The 22,991-nt window shown below is 43.2% G+C and overlaps 2 protein-coding genes across 3 annotated transcripts; both read right to left on the reverse strand.

Moving 5' to 3' along the window:
• Nucleotides 1–491: 491 nt before the first annotated feature.
• On the reverse strand, nt 492–14,644 carry LOC109869846 (minor histocompatibility antigen H13). Of its 2 annotated transcripts, XM_020460117.2 has the most exons (13): nt 14,263–14,633; nt 13,309–13,344; nt 12,346–12,444; nt 11,898–11,980; nt 11,701–11,789; nt 11,520–11,605; nt 10,742–10,867; nt 10,340–10,397; nt 5,762–5,845; nt 5,549–5,585; nt 5,141–5,243; nt 4,964–5,049; nt 492–1,759 (listed from the first exon to the last, which is right to left on the reverse strand). In XM_020460117.2, exons 1-13 carry the CDS (start codon nt 14,482–14,484, stop codon nt 1,687–1,689), a joined length of 1,182 nt encoding a protein of 393 aa, XP_020315706.1. In that variant the 5' UTR covers nt 14,485–14,633; the 3' UTR covers nt 492–1,686. The 2 variants fall into 2 exon arrangements, with proteins under 2 accessions (XP_020315706.1, XP_020315707.1); XM_020460118.2 differs by lacking the exon at nt 13,309–13,344 and having other exon boundaries at nt 14,263–14,644.
• Nucleotides 14,645–14,726: 82 nt separating this feature from the next.
• LOC109869847 (deoxyribonuclease gamma) lies at nt 14,727–20,965 on the reverse strand. The gene is made up of 9 exons (XM_020460120.2): nt 20,823–20,965; nt 17,630–17,781; nt 17,337–17,425; nt 16,811–16,897; nt 16,488–16,600; nt 16,300–16,412; nt 15,972–16,129; nt 15,737–15,833; nt 14,727–15,562 (listed from the first exon to the last, which is right to left on the reverse strand). Exons 2-9 carry the CDS (start codon nt 17,765–17,767, stop codon nt 15,410–15,412), a joined length of 948 nt encoding a protein of 315 aa, XP_020315709.1. The 5' UTR covers nt 17,768–17,781; nt 20,823–20,965; the 3' UTR covers nt 14,727–15,409.
• Nucleotides 20,966–22,991: the final 2,026 nt, after the last annotated feature.

The raw sequence follows: 22,991 nt of genomic DNA on the forward strand, positions 1-22,991 counted from the left end.
CAGAGCCCGATCAAACATCGAGAGACCTGAAAATAGCTGTGCAGCAACGCTCCCCATCCGACCTGACAGAACTTGAGAGGATCTGCAGAGAAGGGAGAAACTCCCCAAATACATGTGTGCCAAGCTTGTAGCATCCTACCCAAGACCCGATGCTGTAACCACTGCCTAATGTCCTTCAACAAAGTACTGAGTAAAGGGTCTGAATACTTAAGTCAATGTGACATCAGTTATTTATACAATTAGCAAACATTTATACAAATAAATACAATTTTACGTCGTCATTATTGGGGCATTATGTAGATTTATTTATTTTTAATAAGTCAAGGGGTCTAAATGCTTTCTGCGCTGTAACATCCTAATTTCCCTCGAGTCATCCATCAGATGTGCTCTCCACGCCATCCCTCCTACAGCCCAGAATGCACTCCCCTGTAGAATGTTTTCTAAATAACCAGTTGGCTACTTCAACAAAAAACTAAAGACCTACACATTGGTTATGCTTCTCTACGGTGATACACACCATTTATTGAAAATAAACAAAGGCTGATAATATACTTTGAATTACACAAGTAGAATAGGAGAAAAGAAATGGTATATTTATTTGAAATGATAAGAGGGTTACTGAACTTCACCTAAACACATTACTACAGAACTCCTCAATCTTAAATCCCTAACAACCCCCCCCCCCCCCCCCCCCCGGCCTGAAACACACGGCTCCATTCTGCAAAAGGACAGAACTTCTACATAATCAAAGCAAAACAATCCCAAACCTAAAGAAAGAGGAACCATTTGATCCCCCTGGGTCTCCTCTCTCCGAGGACACGGTCTCCATCTGCAGGTACCGCTCAGTCACTGCACGTAACCAACTCCTATCCTAATACATTATTTCCATATAACAGACTCTTCTGATTGGATATGACTGAGCATGACAGAGTAAGACTCTCAGAAATCTCATTGTGTCATAGCAAATATCAAATCATGATTGCACAAGTTTAGTTACTTCCTTAAATACGCTGATCTGAATTCTAAGCGATTATTACCTTTACACTGGCCAACAAGTCAGGCGGCATGTAGTTACATGCACTACCAAATTGGTGCAATTATACCTTGAGAATGGTAGGTATTTAGGCCTACTTCCAGGCCAGAGGACAGTAGTACAGGTGAAGCTCCTTCTAAAGCATGTGTGTGACAATCGTAGACTCATCTCCAGCTTCCTTCACATCGTCCAATGACGTTTCATTCTCGATGAGGAAGGGATTCCTTTAGCAAACCAAGACGGGACAGAAACCAAACTAAACCACTGTTATCCGAGTATCCCGAGAGCAATTTCAAAAAAAAAAATCAGCTTCCAGTGATCTCAGATTCACCCAAAAAGAAAAAAAGGAAAACATATGAGTTTAAAATACTGGCGAATCAAATGAAATAAAAACCAGAAATATGAGAATGCAAAAGGGAAAGAAATACAAAACAAGAACGAAAACATAGGCACCAAAAAGCTGTTTTACAAACCACTTAAACTACAACATTTCCCAATGTTATAACAGTTATTTAATAAAAAAATCATCCACTTCCTTGTACAGCACACAACTGCAGGGAAACATGAACACCCTCCTAGGATGTGTATAGACAGGAGGGCTGCTGTGAACCTGGTGCCAGAGAGTGACGGACGACCTTGTAGGAACTTGGTCGTCATTTGTCTTTTTTCTCAACCTGTGTAGTCCCTTCTTTAGCAGCAACATCTTCCGCAGACACTTCCTCATACCTGTCAACAGAGACCAGGAAAGGATTAACAAAAACATTGATTTCACTAAGGCACAATTTATTCCAAATGAACATGCGTCATGCTGATACCAAAAAACAACCAATGGGAGAGGAGTGATGATTCCAATGCTGGCCCGGGACTCGGACAAATAGATAAAGACAACGTCTCAGCGGCAGCCCTTGAGATGACTGATGGCGTCTGAATCAGACATAACCAAAGAAACTCACAACACTTAAGATAAAAAGGGTTGGGGGTTTAATGTCTGGACCAGACAGGGCCTGGATAACAAAAAGGGCTGGGGGTTTAATGTCTGTACCAGACAGGACCTGGATAACTAAAAGGGCTGGGGGTTTAATGTCTGGACCAGACAGGGCCTGGTTAACTAAAAGGGCTGGGGGTTTAATGTCTGGACCAGACAGGGCCTGGTTAACTAAAAGGGTTGGGGGTTTAATGTCTGGACCAGACAGGGCCTGGTTAACTAAAAGGGCTGGGGGTTTAATGTCTGGACCAGACAGGGCCTGGTTAACTAAAAGGAGGAACCATTCTCTGGACATGGAACCCTTCTCAGTGAAAGCCTGACATTTACATTTATTTCAAAGGAGAGGGTTTGCATCTGCCAATGCCAGGGGTCCACAGAGCTCAGGTTTAAAAGAAGCGCACAAGAAATAGAGGGAAACTGAAAGCCAGGGTTGATGAGAGGGGTGGCAGGACAGGAGAGTGGGGAAGGGAGACATGGCCGAGAGAGAGGTGGTGGGTGCTCTGCCCAGTCAGACTGAACACAGGAGAAGTAAACAAAGAATGAGTGAATATAAAGTTTGTGTCGTCCGAGACACCAGCAGTGAGACAGACAGGAACCAGTCAAAAGTAAGCTGACAAGGCAGGTTGTCAGTTGGTACGAAGCCTTGGCACTGCCACCTTTGACACCCAGGTCTCTTAGCCTCTCCACATGTTGTGCCACCCCAAGGTCACATGTTGTTACCATGGTGATTATCAAGCAAGGACACATTCCTGGCAGGAGAGGTTTGGGGAATGTTTCTTCTCCTTCCCCAGCCCAGGTGGTTGCCCCAGCTGAGTGTCTAAGGACTGTTATTATGGCAGCAGGCAGCAGTCACCCCTCCACAGCCACAGGGCCGAGAGTAGGAGCTAGAGGGCTCCGAGTAGGAGCTAGAGGGCTCCGAGTAGGAGCTAGCGGGCCGAGCGTAGGAGCTAGCGGGCCGAGCGTAGGAGCTAGAGGGCCGAGCGTAGGAGCTAGCGGGCCGAGCGTAGGAGCTAGCGGGCCGAGCGTAGGAGCTAGCGGGCCGAGCGTAGGAGCTAGCGGGCCGAGCGTAGGAGCTAGCGGGCCGAGCGTAGGAGCTAGCGGGCCAAGGCCCTGAACCAGTAGGTGCATTTACATAACACACAACACTCCAAGCAGCACTGGGTGGGAGGAATGATATCAAATCAAATGTTATTTGTCACATGATGAATACAACAGGTGTAGTAGACCTTACAGTGTACTGCTGAATACAACAGATATAGTAGACCTTACAGTGTACTGCTGAATACAACAGATATAGTAGACCATACAGTGTCCTGCTGAATACAACAGGTGTAGTAGACCTTAGTGTCCTGCTGAATACAACAGGTGTAGTAGACCTTAGTGTCCTGCTGAATACAACAGGTGTAGTAGACCTTAGTGTCCTGCTGAATACAACAGGTGTAGTAGACCTTAGTGTCCTGCTGAATACAACAGGTGTAGTAGACCTTAGTGTCCTGCTGAATACAACAGGTGTAGTAGACCTTAGTGTCCTGCTGAATACAACAGGTGTAGTAGACCTTAGTGTCCTGCTGAATACAACAGGTGTAGTAGACCTTAGTGTCCTGCTGAATACAACAGGTGTAGTAGACCTTAGTGTCCTGCTGAATACAACAGGTGTAGTAGACCTTAGTGTCCTGCTGAATACAACAGGTGTAGTAGACCTTAGTGTCCTGCTGAATACAACAGGTGTAGTAGACCTTAGTGTCCTGCTGAATACAACAGGTGTAGTAGACCTTAGTGTCCTGCTGAATACAACAGGTGTAGTAGACCTTACAGTGTACTGCTGAATACAACAGATATAGTAGACCATACAGTGTCCTGCTGAATACAACAGATATAGTAGACCTTACAGTGTCCTGCTGAATACAACAGGTGTAGTAGACCTTAGTGTCCTGCTGAATACAACAGGTGTAGTAGACCTTAGTGTCCTGCTGAATACAACAGGTGTAGTAGACCTTAGTGTCCTGCTGAATACAACAGGTGTAGTAGACCTTAGTGTCCTGCTGAATACAACAGGTGTAGTAGACCTTAGTGTCCTGCTGAATACAACAGGTGTAGTAGACCTTACAGTGTACTGCTGAATACAACAGATATAGTAGACCATACAGTGTCCTGCTGAATACAACAGATATAGTAGACCTTACAGTGTCCTGCTGAATACAACAGGTGTAGTAGACCTTAGTGTCCTGCTGAATACAACAGGTGTAGTAGACCTTAGTGTCCTGCTGAATACAACAGGTGTAGTAGACCTTAGTGTCCTGCTGAATACAACAGGTGTAGTAGACCTTAGTGTCCTGCTGAATACAACAGGTGTAGTAGACCTTAGTGTCCTGCTGAATACAACAGGTGTAGTAGACCTTAGTGTCCTGCTGAATACAACAGGTGTAGTAGACCTTAGTGTCCTGCTGAATACAACAGGTGTAGTAGACCTTAGTGACCTGCTGAATACAACAGGTGTAGTAGACCTTAGTGACCTGCTGAATACAACAGGTGTAGTAGACCTTAGTGTCCTGCTGAATACAACAGGTGTAGTAGACCTTAGTGTCCTGCTGAATACAACAGGTGTAGTAGACCTTAGTGTCCTGCTTACTTACAAGCCCTTAACCAACAATGCTATAAGAACTTAAAAAATAAAAATACGTTTTAAGTAAAAAAACATCAAATAAAATATATCGTTGTAATCATGTAAATGATCTTTGAGTCTGGAGGAACAATTTTATGATGAGTGAAGATAGTACAAATTTGTCAAGCTAAGAGACAGGCAACCAATAGCACCATCTGGTGCTGCACGGTGAATGATTTTATTTGAAACAGGCTAAATGTTCACTACCACCGGTGATGAGGCTGACGCGTGAGCTTGGCTGATAAAAGAAATGTCATGATGGAAATAGGGAAGGTGTTATTACCTGAACATCTCAGTTAGTTCTCCTTTCAACAGAGCTACAACCAATGGGAATCCAATACAGGCTGGGACCAGGTATAGCAAGGCAGGCTGGGAAGGAAGAAAGAGACAAGACAACCAGTTGGTACCAGCCAAGTCGACATAAAGGTGACCCTTTGACCTGGGAATCAGTGCCTCTCACCTGGGCGTGTTTAAAGGTGTGCATGACCCAGATGGTCAGGCCCAAGCCAAAGATGTAGGCCAGGAAGCTGGTGTGGAAGTAGGTCCTGGTGTTCTTCTTTAGACTGGAGGGAGCAGACAGAACATAAAACACACGACAGGTAGGGAGAGGGAGGATATGGGCCATGTTCTTCAGACAGAACATAAAACACATGACAGGTAGGGAGAGGGAGGATATGGGCCATGTTCTTCAGACAGAACATAAAACACACGACAGGTAGGGAGAGGGAGGATATGGGCCATGTTCTTTAGACAGAACATAAAACACATGACAGGTAGGGAGGATATGGGCCATGTTCTTTAGACAGAACATAAAACACATGACAGGTAGGGAGGATATGGGCCATGATAGAAAAGAGTTAGAGCTCACCTGACATCAAAGCGGAGAAGTAAAGCAATGAAGATACCTGAAAAACAACATGTAATATTAACATTAACAGAGTGGGCAGCGCTATCAGAAGAAAATAAGGTGTACTGGAGGTGGATCTAATGCTGAAGTACTACCATTATCTAGTGGATGTGACAAGCCTATTGGTATGTAAAATTAGACGCTACTGTTGAGGGAAGAGGATGTTTTACTTGCCTGGAATGACAATATCTCCCAGCCCCAGCATTGCAAATTGACTGGCACCCAGACCCTTCTCCAGCAGGTCCTGGGGAAACACCACTGAGATGGACAGAAGAGAAGGGAGAGAGAAAGAGGGGGAAAAAATGGCTGTCACCGTGTGGTCAGATGTGATCTGATTACAGAGACCAATAGACGAGCACACACACAGTAACAGACATGAGTATTAAAATGGAGCTGGAATGCACAGCGGATGTTTTATGGGCTCCTGACCAAGTCGGCCATTTTGTCTGGGTTTCTTTTGCGCTGAGCTTAACTTTATTTGGACCTAATGTTTCAGCCAGTGTTCCCTCTGACAAAAAAAGAGCTTCTGGACATCAACTTCGAATTTGGATGAAGATTTCTACTACAACGAGTCGGTGGCACAGGACATACGGTTCACCCCGGACCAGGCTTTAATTCCGACACTCGGAAGAGAAAGGCAATATAAAAAGGCAGACCTAAGCACAAGAGGGCTGTCTGTTAACAGCTGGTGCCTAATCTCTAATATTAAGGAAGCCTCAAGGTTCTGCCCTTCCGAGTTAGAATACCTCATGATAAGCTGTAGACCATACTATTTACCAAGAGAGTTATCTATTAACCGCCACAAAACGATACGGTCACCGAGACAACACTCAACCAGATGTATAAGGCCATAAGCGAACAAGAAAACGCTCATCCAGAGGCGGCACTCCTAGAAAACTGATATCCGTCTGACCTAAATTCTACCAGCATGTCACCTGTGCAACTAGAAGCGAAAAAAATAAAAATAACTTGATCACCTTTGCATCACACAGAGACCCATACAAAACTCTCCCTCACCCTGCATTTGGCAAATCTGATCATAACTCCATCCTCCTGATTCCTGCTAACAAGCAAAATCTTAAAACATGAAGAACCAGTGATGCACCCAATATGGAAGTGGTCCAAACAGATGCTAAGCTACAGGACTGTTATGCTAAGCTACAGGACTGTTATGCTAAGCTACAGGACTGTTATGCTAAGCTACAGGACTGTTATGCTAAGCTACAGGACTGTTATGCTAAGCTACAGGACTGTTATGCTAAGCTACAGGACTGTTATGCTAAGCTACAGGACTGTTATGCTAAGCTACAGGACTGTTTCCCAGAACACAGACTAGAATATTATTCTGGGACTCATCCGACGGCATTGGAGGTTCCCACATCAGTTACGGGCTTCTTTAGTTTGTCGACGACATCACCACAGTGACCGTACGTACAGATCACAACCAGAAGCCATGGATTACATGCAACATCCGCACTGTGCTAAAGGGTAGAGCTGCCACTTTCAAGTAGTTAAACACTTACCCGGACACTTAAGAAATGCTGCTACACCCGTCAAACAGGCAAAGCGTCAATACAGGACTATGATCGAATCCTACTACACTGGCTCCGACGCGCCTCGCATGTGGCCGGGCTCGCAAACTATCAAGGACTACAAAAGGAAAACCAGCTGCGAGCTGCCAACTGACGTGAGCCTACTAGATGAGCTAAATGCCTTCTATCCTCGCTTCGAGGCAAGCAACACTGAATGATGCATGAGAGCACCAGCTGTTCCGGACAACTGTGTGATCACGCTCTCTGTAGACGATCTGAGTAAGCCCTTTAAATAAGTTAACATTCACAAGACAACAGGGCCAGACGGATTACCAAGACGTGAACTCCAAGCACCCGCTGACAAGTGACTTCACTGACATTTTCAACCTCTCCCTGACCCAGTCTAATAACTACATGTTGATTCAAGCAGACCACCCTAGTCCCTGTGCCCAAGAACACCAAGGCAACATGCCTAAATTACTATCGCCCCGTAGCACTCACATTTGTAGACATGAAATGCTTTGAAAGACTGGTCATGACACACCATCATTATCCCTGACCCAATCCAATTCGCATATTACCCCAATAAATCCAAAGATGATGCCATTTGTATTGCACTCCACACTGCCCTTTCCCACCTGGACAAAACGAACACCTACATGAGAATGCTGTTCATTGACTACAGCTCAGCATTCAACACCATAGTGCCCTCCAAGCTCATCACTAAGCTAAGGACCCTGGGACTGAACACCTCCCTCTGCAACTGGATCCTGGACTTCCTGACAGGGTAGGCAACAACACATCCGCAAAGCTGACCCTCAACTCAGGGAACACCTCAGGGGTGCATGCTCAGTCCCATTCTGTACTCCCTGTTCACCCACGACAGAGTGGCGCACACGACTCCAACACCATCATTAAGTTTTCCCGACAACACGACGGTGGTAGGCCTGATCACAGACAATGAGAAAGCCTACAGGGAGGAGCTCAGAGACCTGCAAGTGTGGTGCCAGGACAACAACCTATCTCGCAAGACAAAGGAGCTGATCGTGTACAACAGGAAACTGAAATCATTTACATCGATGGGGCTGTAATGGAGTGTTTCCAGAGTTCCCGGTGTCCACGTCACTAAGGAGCTCATAATCCAAACACAACACAGTCGTGAAGAGGGCACAACAACTCCTCTTCCCCCTCAGGAGGATGAAAAGGTGTGGCATGGGCAGCTGCACCATCGAAAGCATCTTGACTGGCTGCATCACCACTTGGTGTGCCAACTGCTTGGCATTTGAATGCATGGCTCTAGAGGGTATTGCATTACGGCCCAGTACGTCACTGGGGCCGAGCTCCCTGCAGTCCAGGACCTTGACACCAGGGGGCGTCAGAGGAAGGCCCTAAAAATGGTCCGACTCAAACCACCCAAGTCAGACTTCTCTTTGCTACCACACGGCCAGCGGCACTGAAGCACCAAGTCCGGAAACCAACAGGACCCTGAACAGCTTCTCCCAGCAAGCCATAAGACTCCTAAATAGTTAGTACAGATACCATTTGCTTATCTACATTGACTGTTTTTGCGCAAACTTTAGGCATCCGATACACTGCTGCTTACCATGTCACTTTATTTTTAGTTATATGTACATATCTACCTGAATTACCTCATGGCTTTAGAAGCTTCTGATAGGCTAATTAACATCATTTGAGTCAATCGGACATGTACCTGTGGATGTATTTCAAGGCCTACCGTCACACTCAGTGCCTCTGCTTGACATCCTGGGAAAATCTAAAGAAATCAGCCAAGACCTCAGAATTTTGTTTTGTTTTTTGTAGACCTCCACAAGTCTGGTTCATCTTTGGGAGCAAATTCCAAACGCCTGAAGGTGCCACGTTCATCTGTACAAACAATAGTATGCAAGTATAAACACCATGGGACCACACAGCCATCATACCACTCAGGAAGGAGATGCGTTCTGACTCCTAGAGATGAACGTACTTTGGTGCGAAAAGTGCAAATCAATCCCAGAACAGCAAAAGTCCTTGTGAAGATGCTGGAGGAAACAGGTACAAAAATATCTATATCCACAGTAAAACAAGTCCAATATCGAAATAACCTGAAAGGCCTCTTAGCAAGGAAGAATCCACTGTTCCAAAACCGCCATAAAAAAAGCCAGACTACAGTTTGCAACTGCACACACTGCTTTGCTGCAGGAGGGACTGGTGCGCTTCACAAAATAAATGGCATCATGAGGAAGTAAAAGTGTGTGGATATATTGAAGAAACATCTCAAGATATCAGTCAAGAAGTTAAAGCTTGGTCACAAATGGGTCTTCCAAAATATACAAGCATACTTCTAAAGTTGTGGCAAAATGGCTTAAGGACAACAAAGTCAAGGTATTGGAGTGGCCATCACAAAGCCCTGACCTTTATCCTGTAGAACATTTGCGGGCAGAACTGGAAAAGTGTGCACGAGTAAGGAGGAATGGGCCAAAATTCACCCAAATGATTGCGGGAAGCTTGTGGAAGGCTACCCAAAACGTTTGACCCAAGTTAAACAATTTAAAGGCAATGCTACCAAATACTAATTGAGTGCATGTAAACTTCTGACCAACTGGGAATGTGATGAAAGAAATAAAAAGCTGAAATAAATCATTCGCTCTACTATTATTCTGACAATTCACATTCTTAAATGTCAGGAATTGTGTAAAACTGAGTTTAAATGTATTTGGATAAGGTGTATGTAAACTTCCGACTTCAACTGTATATACAGCCAAGTTAACGTGACTCATCGCGTATCTATTATTACATTTTCTCTTCTCTCTGCGTTGCTGGGAAGGGCCAGTAAGTAAGCTTTTCACTTAGTCCACACCTTTGGTTTGATAGATGCAGCTTTTCACTTAGTCCACACCTTTGGTTTGATAGATGCAGCTTTTCACTTAGTCCACACCTTTGGTTTGATAGATGCAGCTTTTCACTTAGTCCACACCTTTGGTTTGATAGATGCAGCTTTTCACTTAGTCCACACCTTTGGTTTGATAGATGCAGCTTTTCACTTAGTCCACACCTTTGGTTTGATAGATGCAGCTTTTCACAGGCAGTCTAACATAAAAGTGAAGCGTATGGCTAACAGAGATTTACATAGCACTCGTTAAAGTTAAACATTAAATACAGTCTATAAAATATTGACTGCATTGACTTTAAAACAGGAAAACAAAAAAATCCCTTTACTCACACTTAATGGGTGCCTCGAATGACTTGGCCACAGTAACCATGACATTGGTGCCAAATACCTATAGGGATAACAGTTGTGTTTATTCAAGTGAGTCAATACACTCAGCTTAATGCTTTGACAGGGCCCGAGAGGTTTACTACAAAGCAGAATCAATGAGTAAACCAAATGCTTAAACAAGGTAGATGGCTATCTAGCAATCGAGATATTTAAGATAAACTTGAAATTGGCATGGTCTAATTGACTCAAATAAAAACACATACCAAAGTTCAGCTTTCTTAAATGAACCTGAACATCAATAGTTGTTTATCAAAGTAGCTGGATAACTCATTGATCCTGCTTTGTAGTAACACCCGCTGGGCTATAAACTGGTAGTACAGTATTGGGGTGATGTGGTAGACTTACCCAGAAGACATCATACACAAACAGCCCCCCCAGCAGGATACAGCCAGTACTGATGTTGTTCAGGTGCAGAAGCTCCACCCCATTCAGTGCGAACGCCAGGCCAAAGAGGTTGTTGGCAATCCAGTGCTGGGAAGAACCAAAGAACACGTTCAAAGGAGAACCAAAGAACACATTCAAAGGAGAACCAAAGAACACATTCAAAGGAGAACCAAAGAACACGTTCAAAGGAGAACCAAAGAACACATTCAAAGGAGAACCAAAGAACACGTTCAAAGGAGAACCAAAGAACACGTTCAAAGGAGAACCAAAGAACACGTTCAAAGGAGAACCAAAGAACACATTCAAAGGAGAACCAAAGAACACAAAGGAGAACCAAAGAACACATTCAAAGGAGAACCAAAGAACACGTTCAAAGGAGAACCATAGAACACGTTCAAAGGAGAACCATAGAACACATTCAAAGGAGAACCAAAGAACACGTTCAAAGGAGAACCAAAGAACACATTCAAAGAAGAACCAAAGAACACATTCAAAGAAGAACATATTCAAATAAGAACATACACAACACCCACACACCGAAGACTAGGAACCATATGTAAAATGTATGCACACATGACTAGGTCTCTTTGGATACAATAGTTTGCTAAATTGCATATAGAAATAATATGCTAAGACAAACTCAGATGAACACAACCACAAGAGTATTAAACTGGAGGGAATTTTATAGGACTAACTACAGGCTTACACACAACCTTAATATACTGTCATTTTAACTAACCTTCTTGAGGATGTACCAGACCCCAACCACAGTGCTGATGACCAGGCAGATCATGTCCTTGGTGTCAAACTCATAGTTGACCATCTCTGTTGGGGGGGGTAATCAGTGACATTAAAACATGTGCTTTTACAGTGTATTAACCATATGACTGCTTCTAGCGCTCTTTCCGGTTCCCCCTCACCTTCTTTGGTCTCTCCCGAGCCCTGAGTGAAGAGCAGCTGGTACTGCTTGATGGGGATGTTGGCAGGGAAGATCCTGTTCATGAAAGGACTAATGGACAGATTGGGGGGGGGGGGGCACAAATGTTGAGACTTTCAGGCTATATCCAATGTCATAAAGTGAAAGGTGAACCTAATAAAATGAACCAAAAGCTCTCACCTCATTGTGTGAGACAGTGCCAAAATCCCCAGGACAAAGAAATACATTGATAGCAGCAAGTTGATGTACTCTTGAGAGAAAATCTATGATTGAAACAAAACCAATTTAGCACTACTCCATTGACACAACATACAATCTCCCAGCACTAGTCTCACTAACTTTAAATCAGAGAGCTGGAAGGGAATACAGTCAAAGGGAATACAGTCAAAGGGAACACAGTCAAAGGGAACACAGTCAAAGGGAACACAGTCAAAGGGAATACAGTCAAAGGGAACACAGTCAAATGGAATACAGTAAAAGGGAATACAGTAAAGCAGAGGTACAGCACTATGTGGGAGATTGTTGGAGGGAATAGCAGTAGATTGTTACATTGTAATACTGCAGGAAATGATTCAGGACAAAAACAAGTGATGCAGGGACAAGGGGGGGGGGGGGTGATGATGCTCACTTTGAAGAAGAGATAGAGGCCGAAAAGGGTGCAGCTGGCAATGATGGGGAACCGTGCAGCATCTCTGCCTGTGATGGTCTCTGGCATGTCTGAGGAGTTCTGGGGAGTGAGAAACAAGGGTTGATGCGAGTGGTCAAGCATAAGCAGCACACTTCCTAAGTTCCTTCAAAACACAAAATAACCAACATAAGTTTTTCTTTTTGGGGGGGGGGGGGGGGGGGGGGGGGGGTTGCCTTTGTCCAATGTGTAGAATAGCGACGGCCAACAGGAGGGCCTACCACCTATGAGCCCAATTTTGATCCAGAAAAAAAAAACTGTTAAAGTTCCACTTCAAAAGAGAAAGCACTAGAATGGACTGTTTTTAGAGACTTTCTTTTTAGAGAATCTTTGTTTCATCACATCAGACTAATTCATCACAAAAGTAGTAGTTAGGTGACTGACAAACTCAAGCAGGTTACATGTTCGTGTCCCACTAGAGATAGGCCTAACTGAATGAAATTAGCAAATCTGCACAGGGAATATAATTTTAAAAAGGGGTCAATGTGGTGCGATGAGCAGCAAGGAACAAGACAGGACTGCAGCGAGCGATTTATTCCATCCAACTCTAAAGACCTCATCTCCAGTAAAATACTAGAGGCCTTTGACTTATCACCATCTGTGCCAGTTTCTTCTATAGCACAGTCACTGAACCTTATCAGCGTACACCCACCGCGTTCAGTGGGATTCTGGTCCAGGGGCCTTTACCTGTACACCAAACAGACCCACATCCTCATTGATTATGGGCAAAGCAGGACAATGAGGCCCACACCTTGACACTCGGTGCCTAACAACCAGAATGATTTCACACACAGAGATGGGAAACATACACGCATAGACAGTCATGAAGCATCTTCCAGATTGCCACAAACAATGTGTCAGAATAATACAAATCTGACTGTTCTGATCATCAGTTCTAATACTCACTCTGTACTCATAATCACAACCATTTTCTCCAGCAACCTAAGGACGAAATAAGTGCACAGAAAGTCATTAGCGGAGTATATTGCACGAGTATAGTAAGTAATCTATAGTAAACGTCAGGCGAGATTCTGGATGAGGCAGCAACCAACCACAAGTCAACACCAAACATGAAACGCTCTTTAGCAGAGTGCAAGTTAGTTAACCACACCACCAGAAAAAAAGTAGCTAGTTTAGTTTCAGCCACTCAAAAAGCCTGTCCTCTCTAATCGGTCATGTCATCAGACAACCAGGTCGTGCATCATCGGTTTCCCTCCACCCACCGACTGAAAGACCAGAAGTGATGGCAGTAAGGACACGTGTAGTTAAGAGAAACTATGATTAGCATATTCCTACTATACATTGAGCCCAGGGGCCTTAGAGAATAAAAAAAGCTAGAATTTAACTTTGAAACAATGTTAAAGAGTTCATGTTACCTAAAAACCTATCCAGATTATGCACACGCCAGAACAAAATTCCCTGAACCTTGTACATCTCAATCACCTGCTACAAGACTTGTCAGTAACACCCTCCTTCTTGGTTGAAATGATTTGAAAAACATCTTGCCAACTAGATCAATGTCATGATTTAAAAAAATAAAATGTATTGGCTACTATCAACAATAAACCAATCTAGTTATGTAGGGGAGTAAACTACCAGGCAAATAAGATGAACATATGGTGCATTGATCGCCCCAGTCAAGGCCGGCCAGTTCCCTAAACATGATTAGTTCGCTACATCATAATGTGAGTGACAGCTGGCTAGTGTTTCACGATACGTGTACCTGGGTGGGAAACTGGACAGACTGACAGGATCATTGCCTCCTTTTATGGCCCAACAGTTAGCTAACAGTGGGAACCTAGCTAGCTGAGTAATCTACCGCGGTACTTACTTGTAAAATGGCATTCATGTTAACATTACCTTGCTTTTGCCGCAGCTGACGGACCGCAGCGCACCGAAGAAGATGGGCAACAGAGCCATGAACACAAGGCTGCCATATGCCAGTGCTGTTCCCTCCGGTGTCGCCACAAACTTGGCCACTGTCGCGTTGACAGCGTCGGTACCATTGGAGTCGGTTGCATTCAGTCCGTCCAGAGCTGGAGTTTCGCTAGGTAAGACCGATCCTTGATTAACATCGGCCATGTTTGCAAGTTGCCCACCAACCCAACGGAGTCGTGTACGCTATTTGCCGCCTATCAAAACAGCTTGTTTCTATTAATGTTGGATTCTCCTTTGCTAAGGCCACGTTTCCTAACTCTGGCAATTGTCAAGCCTCTTCCTTGTTAGTTCACTTGTCAATATCGTTTCAAACCCGTACTTACTGCCGCCCAGTGGTCTGGATGGTTTGGGTAGACAGGTCCTCAAACAAAATGTGGCCTACTTTGTTTTAAAATCAATTTCGTTTTTATTTTTCAAATACTGTGTACAATACATGCATTGAACATTTACAGTGACAATGTAAAAACCACATCACATTAAAAACCTAATTGAATTTGAAATATTACAACCATTAATTTACAAAATAGATGTTACTAAATGCAGAAGTGGTGGCGTCGGGAAGCTATAGCCTTCCATTCAAGATATTATACGTCATACCTGAAACCACATGTCAGAGCAGAGCAAAACTGGGATCAGCAATCCAACACCAGAGTGTATACATAGATATGAATTGAAATGAGATGAGGGACATTATGCCGTCAATTTGTGTAGTGATACATGTTGCCGTCTCTAAAATGTCTGCAATCTCATGGGGACCAGTCAAAGATGGAATCACTGTTCATTAGAGGAGTGGTTCTCAAAGCTCTCCTCAGGAACCCCCAGTAGATCCATGCTAGCACGTTTAAACGTAGCAACTAATCATCAACATCTTGATTAGATGAATCAGGTGAGCAAGTTCAGGGCTACAGCAAAATAGTGAAGCATCTAGGGGTACCCGGGGACAGGTTTGACAAACCCTTGCATGAGTGAACCAGCTGCTCATTGAAGTTGTATAGATGTCCATACCATTGAATTAGAATGAATTCTACATTTCTATGATCCATACTCTGGAGAAGACCATCAGTCCTCCTCACACCATACTGGTTGAAGGTAAGATGTGCAGGGCGGAGGTGATGACAGAGAGAGCAATTAGCAGGAGAGGCTGAACCGGAGCTTGAAGCTGCCCTGACGATTTAGTCTTCAGCTCCACCTCAATAGGGAAGTGGTCACTCACTTCCAGAACCTGAAATTTGGAGATCAGTTTATTCTGTGTCATGACATCTATGACACAGGAAACAGACATAAAACAGGTGACTTTAGCATGTCTGGGATGGTACATCTTCTCCTGGGGCTTTTTTGAAGATGGATAGGAGTTTGAAAGGCTAAATGAAAATGTTGTTTGTAAAGAGGAAATTACCCTTTCTTTTGAGAGTTTATACTCATTGGCAATGTTGAAGACCTGAGCTGAATAAGGTTTGATGGTCTTCAGGAAACGCTCTCCGTGTACCACAATCCTAAGAAAAACAAAGTGTCCAATAGAGCTGAAGAGTAATATATTATTGGATCCATCAATACAGATAGTTTATAATCAAAATGCCCTCATTTCAAAGAATATCATTTCAGTGTAACTCATTTTTAAAATTTAAACCCACCTGTCATAGGCACAGCTGGTAGTATCCCCAACAGTGGTGTCCACCTGGTCCCTGATCAACCAGAAAAATCCAGGTATTGAGAAAAGTCGGATGTTCGCCTTGTCCTGCCGGGTCATGTGCCCACAACCAGCATTGAAGGCTCCAAGGAACATCACGTTCTATGGTACAGAGTGGCATTACATTGGTGAGAGAAGTATGTTCCAAAAGTTAGAGACTCAGAATCATGTAGCATGACAGATAACAGTAACTGCATTCATCTTACCGACACACACACTATGAAAAATAAGAACCAAACAGGAAACACCAACAGGTACTTGTCATGCCTCACCTCAGTATTCCACTTCATTTTGATTTCCTCAAAAACATCGTAGAGCTTGTCAATCTCCTTGATTGCGTCAGAGGCCATAGTGTGCAGAGGGATCAGAGAAAAGTCTCCAATCACTGTTCAGAGGAAGATCATTGGAAGTTATCCAAACAGAACACAATGAATTTCAAATTCTGATCTACTTAACTAACCTGTTTCCTTGGCTTGAAATCTAACAACAAAAGGGTCTCTGGAGAAAACAGCCGCGTTCCCCTCCTTTCTGTCAACGTACTGGTACTGAGCCGTCAACTCTACGGTTTCATTCCTGTGGAGAGGAGGTTACTTACAGCGCCATTCGTTTAGGCTTAAAGTCAAGCAGGACGACAGCGTTTAACCAGCATGTCGGGCCGAGATTCATTAGGTTAGGACAGGGGAGGCGGCATATTCAGGATCTCAAATGAATGCAAGTTTACGTCACGAGAGTAGCATTTAGAAATGAAGAGCTGTAATAGATTTAAACGAAAGCTTCACTTACCTGTACAGATAGACGTATTGCTCCTGGTCCTGAGGTGTTCGCCCCAGAACTCCACTGGCAACATATTTATAGTGATAGGCATCATATCTAAGAAGAAATTAACAAGAGGGTTGGTCCATAAATTAAGTGAAAAGACTTATCATAAATGATTTTCTTTATAATCAAAATCACAATTTATTGAAAGTGCATTTAACAAAAGACGCAATATATTTTTATAGGAAACAATCAAGGAATACAAAACAATGTATATATGCATCACTGAATGGTGCATGAGGAAGTTCCCTCAAATTGAAATCCAGACCTCTAAGCCAGTTCCACTGCTTTCCCCCTCCCCCCATCAGGGACTGTTTTAGACCTGGGACACCAGGTGGGTGCAATTAGTCATCAGGAAGAACAGAAAACCCGTCAGGCTCCGGACCTCGTAGGGTCAGATTGGAATACGCCTGAGGTAGAGTACTTGTTGCAGTCATAGATAGAGTTCAATGGATTCTCTTTCTATGGTAACAGTATCTAGATGCAACTGTACCTGTTGAGTGCTTCCACCAAAGCTTTAGTGGCATTGCCCTGTGTGTCTTTAACCTCCTGAAGGAGACAGATGTCACAGCGAGACACAATCTGTGGACAATCAACCAACCAGATTAGAACAAGAATGTCTAACAATCACAGAAAGATGCCTGAATTATTATAATAAAGTAATTGAGACTGATTTACCCAACCGTATGGAACTATAGTTTTAAAATGTTTGAGTTTAGTTCCTTCCTGGACCAGTCGTCATGAATAGCAACTGTATGATTGTGTTAAGACGAGGCCGAGTCTCACCCTGGTCAGAGTGTGCATCACCCTGAAGTTGGCTGCTTTGGCGTCGTCGAAGTTCTGGACATTGAAGGCACAGATCTTGAAGCTTGAACATAGCCCAAAAATACCAAGGAGAAGGAGGAGAGGAGAGTGGCAGGTCATGACTGAGCTGCTTGCTGTGAATGGAAAAGACATGTGAGACTACTGGTCAGGCAGGGTTTTGTTTTTATTACACTGAACGATACATATACATAGTGCAGTCGGAAAGTATTCAGACCCCTTCCCCACATTGTTACAGCCTTATTCTAAAATTCATTTATTTTATTCAATCTACACAAAATACCCCATAATGACAAAGCAAAAACTGGTTTAGATATTTTTTTCTAATGTATTAAAAATAAAACATACCTTACATTAGTATTCAGACCCTTTGCTATGAGACTCAATTGAGCTCCGGTGCATCCTGTTTCCATTGATCATCCTTGAGATGTTTCTACAACTTGATTGGATTCCAACCTGTGGTAAATTCAATTGATTGGACATGATTTGGAAAGTCACACACCTGTCTATATAAGGTCCCACAGTTGACAGTGCATGTCAGAGCAAAAACCAAGCCATGGAGGTCGAAGGAATTATCCACAGAGCTCAGAAACAGGATTGTGTCGAGGCACAGATCTGGCGAAGGGTACCACAACATGTCTGCAACATTGAAGGTCCCCAAGAACACAGTGGCCTCCATCATTCTTAAATGGAAGAAGTTTGGAACTACCAAGACTCTTCCTAGAGCTGGCCGCACGGCCAAACTGAGCAAATCGGGGGAGAAGGGCCTTGGTCAGGGCCATTACAATGAACCCGATGGACACTGACAGAGCTCCAGAGTTCCTCTGTGGAGATGGGAGAACCTTCCAGAATGACAACCATCTCTGCAGCACTCCAATCAAGCCTTTATAGTAGAGTGGCCAGACGGTAGCCCCTCCTTAGTAAAAGGCACATGACAGCCTGCTTGGAGTTTGTCAAAGCGCACCTAAAGTCTCAGACCATAAGAAACAAGATTCTTGGCATCACGCCTGGAGGAAACCTGGCACCATCCCTACTGTGGAGCATGGTGATGGCAGCATCATGCTGTGGAGATATTTTTCAGCAGAAGGGACTAGGAGACTAGTCAGGATCGAGGGAAAGATGAAGTACAGAGATCCTTGATGAAAACATGCTCCAGTATGCTCAGAACCTCAGACTGAGGCGAAGGTTCACTTTCCAACAGGACAACAACCCTAAGCACACAGCCAAGACAATGCAGGAGTGGCTTCGGGACAAGCCTCTGAATTTCCTCGAGTGAGTGGCCCAGTCAGTGCCCGGACTTGAACCCGATCGAACATCTCTGGAGAGACCTGAAAAATAGCTGTGTAGTGGCACCCCACATCCAACCTGACAGAGCTTGAGAGGATCTAGAGAAAAGAATGAGAGAAACTCCAAATACAGGTGTACCAAGCCTGTAGCGTCATACCCAAGAAGATGCTGTAATCGCTGCCAAAGGTGTTTCAACAAACTACTGAGTAAAAGGGTCTGAATACTTTTACCTCAGTTTATTTTGGTTAAATTTGATATTTTCTAAACCCGTTTTCACTTAGTCATTATGGGGTTGTGTAGATTGATGGGGGGGAACAATTTAATAAGGCTGTAACGTAACAAAATGTGGCAACAATGCCATACTCTTTTTGGACCGGACAGCATCAGATATGGCCTACACAGAGAGACAGGGGCATGGTTTCTCTCACTGGGATGTTTTACTCCTGTGAGATAGTCAGCATATTGCATTGCAAATTGAAGGAAAATTATGAAACATACATAAAAATATATTGGGGGGGGGGGGGGGGGGGGTCTGGCTTCCCCTTGGCCTCCATGAATATACCCCACTGATCCTAGAAAGACATTGCCTTTGGCTGCACATATTTGGCACATCATTGCACAAGTTAGGCTACACATGTAATATTTTGAGAAATTACAGACAGTAGCATACAAGTATGAAAATAGATTTAACATGAAATGTATTTCAATATGATAGGCCTATAAACTACGGTAGACTTAACCCACCTGTTGTGTTCATTTCATTTGAACTCCTTGTGTTCCCGGTCCAAAATGGCCACCCCATTATAGCTGATTATAAATCCATAATAATACATCTTATTCACCTAATCTTGTGTGAGATCTTTTTAAATCAACTTAAGTTTTAAACTTCCATTTGCTATTTATGGCCTGTAGGCCTCACTGACCTGAGCTCATTTTTTAGTTTAAATAAAGCATAATGTATTATTTTGACTATAAAACAAATACTCAGATGACAGTGCTAATTATCACAGACTACTTTGTGTCAAAGTTTAACAAGGACTCTCCTCCTCACCAGCGTCATGATCAAGAGCCTCGCAAACATACAGTACATCGTTTGGTCATTGTGGTGCCACAGAATGAATTGTGAGCAAGGCCCCAAAAAAGCTTTATATACCAGAGTTGCGAGAAAAGTTCTATATATTATTGAAACAATGTTAGATTGTGAGAATGACAACAGGTGTGGTTTCCGTGGGGTTTTCCATGGAAGCCAAGAAGGGCAGTAAGGTGTGTGTGTGCGTGCTCAAACACACATGCCTCTGGGAGAGGAAGTGTGTCCATCTGATGAATGTGCCTGAACTCAAATTTTATACACTAATTGTAGTCTCACACATTAATTTCTAATGACCGGTCGACCGGGAACACAAAAGTTGAATAAAACACCCAAAATGTAATAAATCTAAATGTATTTTGGTTAGTTAGATAAGTCTGAGAATTCAACATTTGTCTATAAAACATTCACACCAGCGGAAAAGTGATTAGATACAGACTCAAAAGAAGCAGACAAAAAAATAATCGGCGGCAGGTAGCGCGTTGGGCCTGTAACCGAAAGGTTGCTGGATCGAATCCCCGAGCTGACAAAGTACAAATCTGTAGTTCTGCCCCTGAACAAGGCAGTTAACCCACTGTTCCCCGGTAGGCCGTCATTATAAGTAAGAATTTTTTCTTAACCGACTTGCGTAGTTAATTATTATATATATTTTTTAAGCAGTTTCCTCCATGATAGTTTGTAGGCAACAACAAAAGCATTGAAGCATAATTACATTTAGAAGCTTTTGGGGAGCAAGGTGAAGATACAATATTTGAACAGAAAGAGTGAATATCATTAGTCTACCTTGTTTGAAGAGAACTTGGTGAGTTCCAGGTACACGGTGTTGAATTAAACTAATCTTTAAACACCTTGACAAAAGTCCCGTCTGGCTGCCGCTGGGTGTAGGTCAGGTATCAGTTTTCACCACGCCTTTAACACATCTTCCTGTCAGGTGATGTCCTGATCCGCTTCCTTTTTTTGGTCTTGTAAAACTGGAATCTACCAGTATACCGAGTGCCCAGTAGGAGTAAAATGCTTATTTTTTATATATATATATATATATATATATGTAAGTATATGTATATTGAGTCTCTATTTTCCTACCCACATAAAGGATGAAATCAGTGGACAACAGGTCAAATTCAAATTACGTTTATTCAACATTCTGACTTGTAAAGGGACTGTTTGGAATTTGTGACCCTATATGTTAGAGAAGAGCGAGGAAGGCGAATTCCACAGGGGGGGAAAAGTGTGAGCAAACTACACAGATCTGAGTCAGCCATGGCCAAATATCTTTAAATAAAAAATATAAACATGTAATTCTTACGTGACAGCTTTACAAATTCTCAAATAATACTTCTCACATAAACACATATTTTCATGTGGGCGATCAATTAATTTGGGACTTTTAGCCTAACTTACAATAAACACCAATAAAACATATTTGAGAAGTGGCTATGACACCAATCCACCAGACCGTCTAGTAAATCTCCAAAACTATTAAATTGTTCTATTGACAACATTATAATTTTTTTCCTCAGTGGAAAGCAAACTGACAATGTAATAGTCTTCTCAGTGCTTTGTAGAAGGCACACATCTGTAGATTAAATATATTTCAAGCAGTTAATGAATCAATATTTATCAAGCATCTCACCCAAACATTCAACTGTCTGCAATGTTATGTTTGCAAGTGTGATTATGGTACAGCTGATGCGTCTGTCTCTCTGCACGTTCCTCTGCCCAGGCATTGCTGACACAGGAGGAAAGCTTGGCATGGGCCCTCAAATCCTGAAAAGGTTCTACAGCTGTACCATTGGGAGCATATTGACTGGCTGCATCACTGCTTGGTATGGCAATAGCACCGCCCTCGATCACACAGAGGGTTGTACGGACAACCCAGTACACCACTGGGGCTGAGCCCCCCCCATACAGGACCTCTATATCAGGCAGTGTGAAAAATTGTCAGACCCCAACCACCCAAGCCATAGACTATATTCTCTGCTGCCGCACAGCAAGAGGCACTGGTGCATCAAGTCTAACAACAACAGGCTCCTGAACAGCATCTATTCCCAAGCAATATAATAAATAGCTAACCTTGTATCTTTATTTACCTTTTATTTCAATATTTGTTTATATGCACACTTACACTGTCACTCCAACACACACCCAAACACCCACTCCATCATCTGCTCACTCACACATAATATGCAAAAACATTTATAATGACTCTACACACCCACTCACATACAAGCTGCTGCTACTCTGGTTATCTTGTAAAGGGGACTAGGCTGTTGCCTAGTCCCCTTGCCCCTATACATATATACCACCATCACTTAATATGTAAGCGACCTCTGATAGATCATCAAATAGAACATCTCTGGATCCACCCTGATTGATTGATTGAATTTATTTGGCCCTCTGAGCAGAGATTTCAGTTTCAGTGAATAAAGTTGTGGAGGTGCCCATGGGGCTGAAGATTAGAGGTGTCCGTTGAGAGAAAGTCAGGTTGAGGTTGCTATGGTCAGAGTAGTACAGAAAGTGTCGAGCAGTGAAGAGAGTGGGAGAGGAAGATGGGACACTGAGAGGATTCCTGTGAGTAGGCGTAGACTAATAGAGAGTGATGGAAAGAATATGTGCTTTCAGTAAGGTAGGTTTCTTGGCATTCATAGCTACGGTTGTCAATTGTACTGCAGAAATGGATCAAAAGTCACTGAAAATAGAGGTTGTGGTGACAGCAACAGAGAAATACTTGGGATTGCGAGGTTTTACTGCAGAACAGATGCAGGGGTGTTGAGTGGCAGTGTTCTGTCCTCTCAGACCATTGGTCTGGAGCAGTACCTAAGTAAAAAATACTTGAAAGTACTACTTAAGTAGTTTTTGGGGGTATCTGTACTTTACTTTTACTTCACTACATTCCTAAAGAAAATAATGTACTTTTTATTCCATACATTTTCCCTGACACACAAGTACTTC

Source organism: Oncorhynchus kisutch, linkage group LG24 (assembly GCF_002021735.2).
Source record: "Oncorhynchus kisutch isolate 150728-3 linkage group LG24, Okis_V2, whole genome shotgun sequence".
Classification (NCBI taxonomy): Eukaryota; Metazoa; Chordata; class Actinopteri; order Salmoniformes; family Salmonidae; genus Oncorhynchus; species Oncorhynchus kisutch.

What these genes read in the sequence shown, in the direction of transcription:
- LOC109869846 (XM_020460117.2), bottom strand. Translation starts at nt 14,484, where the DNA reads ATGGCCGATGTTAATCAAGGATCGGTCTTACCTAGCGAAACTCCAGCT. An exon ending in GCACTGTCTCACACAATGAG is followed by an intron (nt 11,790 to 11,897) that starts GTGAGAGCTTTT and finishes TCTGTCCATTAG; the next exon opens with TCCTTTCATGAACAGGATCT. An exon ending in ATTCGAGGCACCCATTAAGT is followed by an intron (nt 5,846 to 10,339) that starts GTGAGTAAAGGG and finishes TGTCCATCTCAG; the next exon opens with TGGTGTTTCCCCAGGACCTG.
- LOC109869847 (XM_020460120.2), bottom strand. Translation starts at nt 17,767, where the DNA reads ATGACCTGCCACTCTCCTCTCCTCCTTCTCCTTGGTATTTTTGGGCTA. An exon ending in ACCAGCTGTGCCTATGACAG is followed by an intron (nt 15,834 to 15,971) that starts GTGGGTTTAAAT and finishes TGTTTTTCTTAG; the next exon opens with GATTGTGGTACACGGAGAGC. An exon ending in ATAAACTCTCAAAAGAAAGG is followed by an intron (nt 15,563 to 15,736) that starts GTAATTTCCTCT and finishes TCCAAATTTCAG; the next exon opens with GTTCTGGAAGTGAGTGACCA.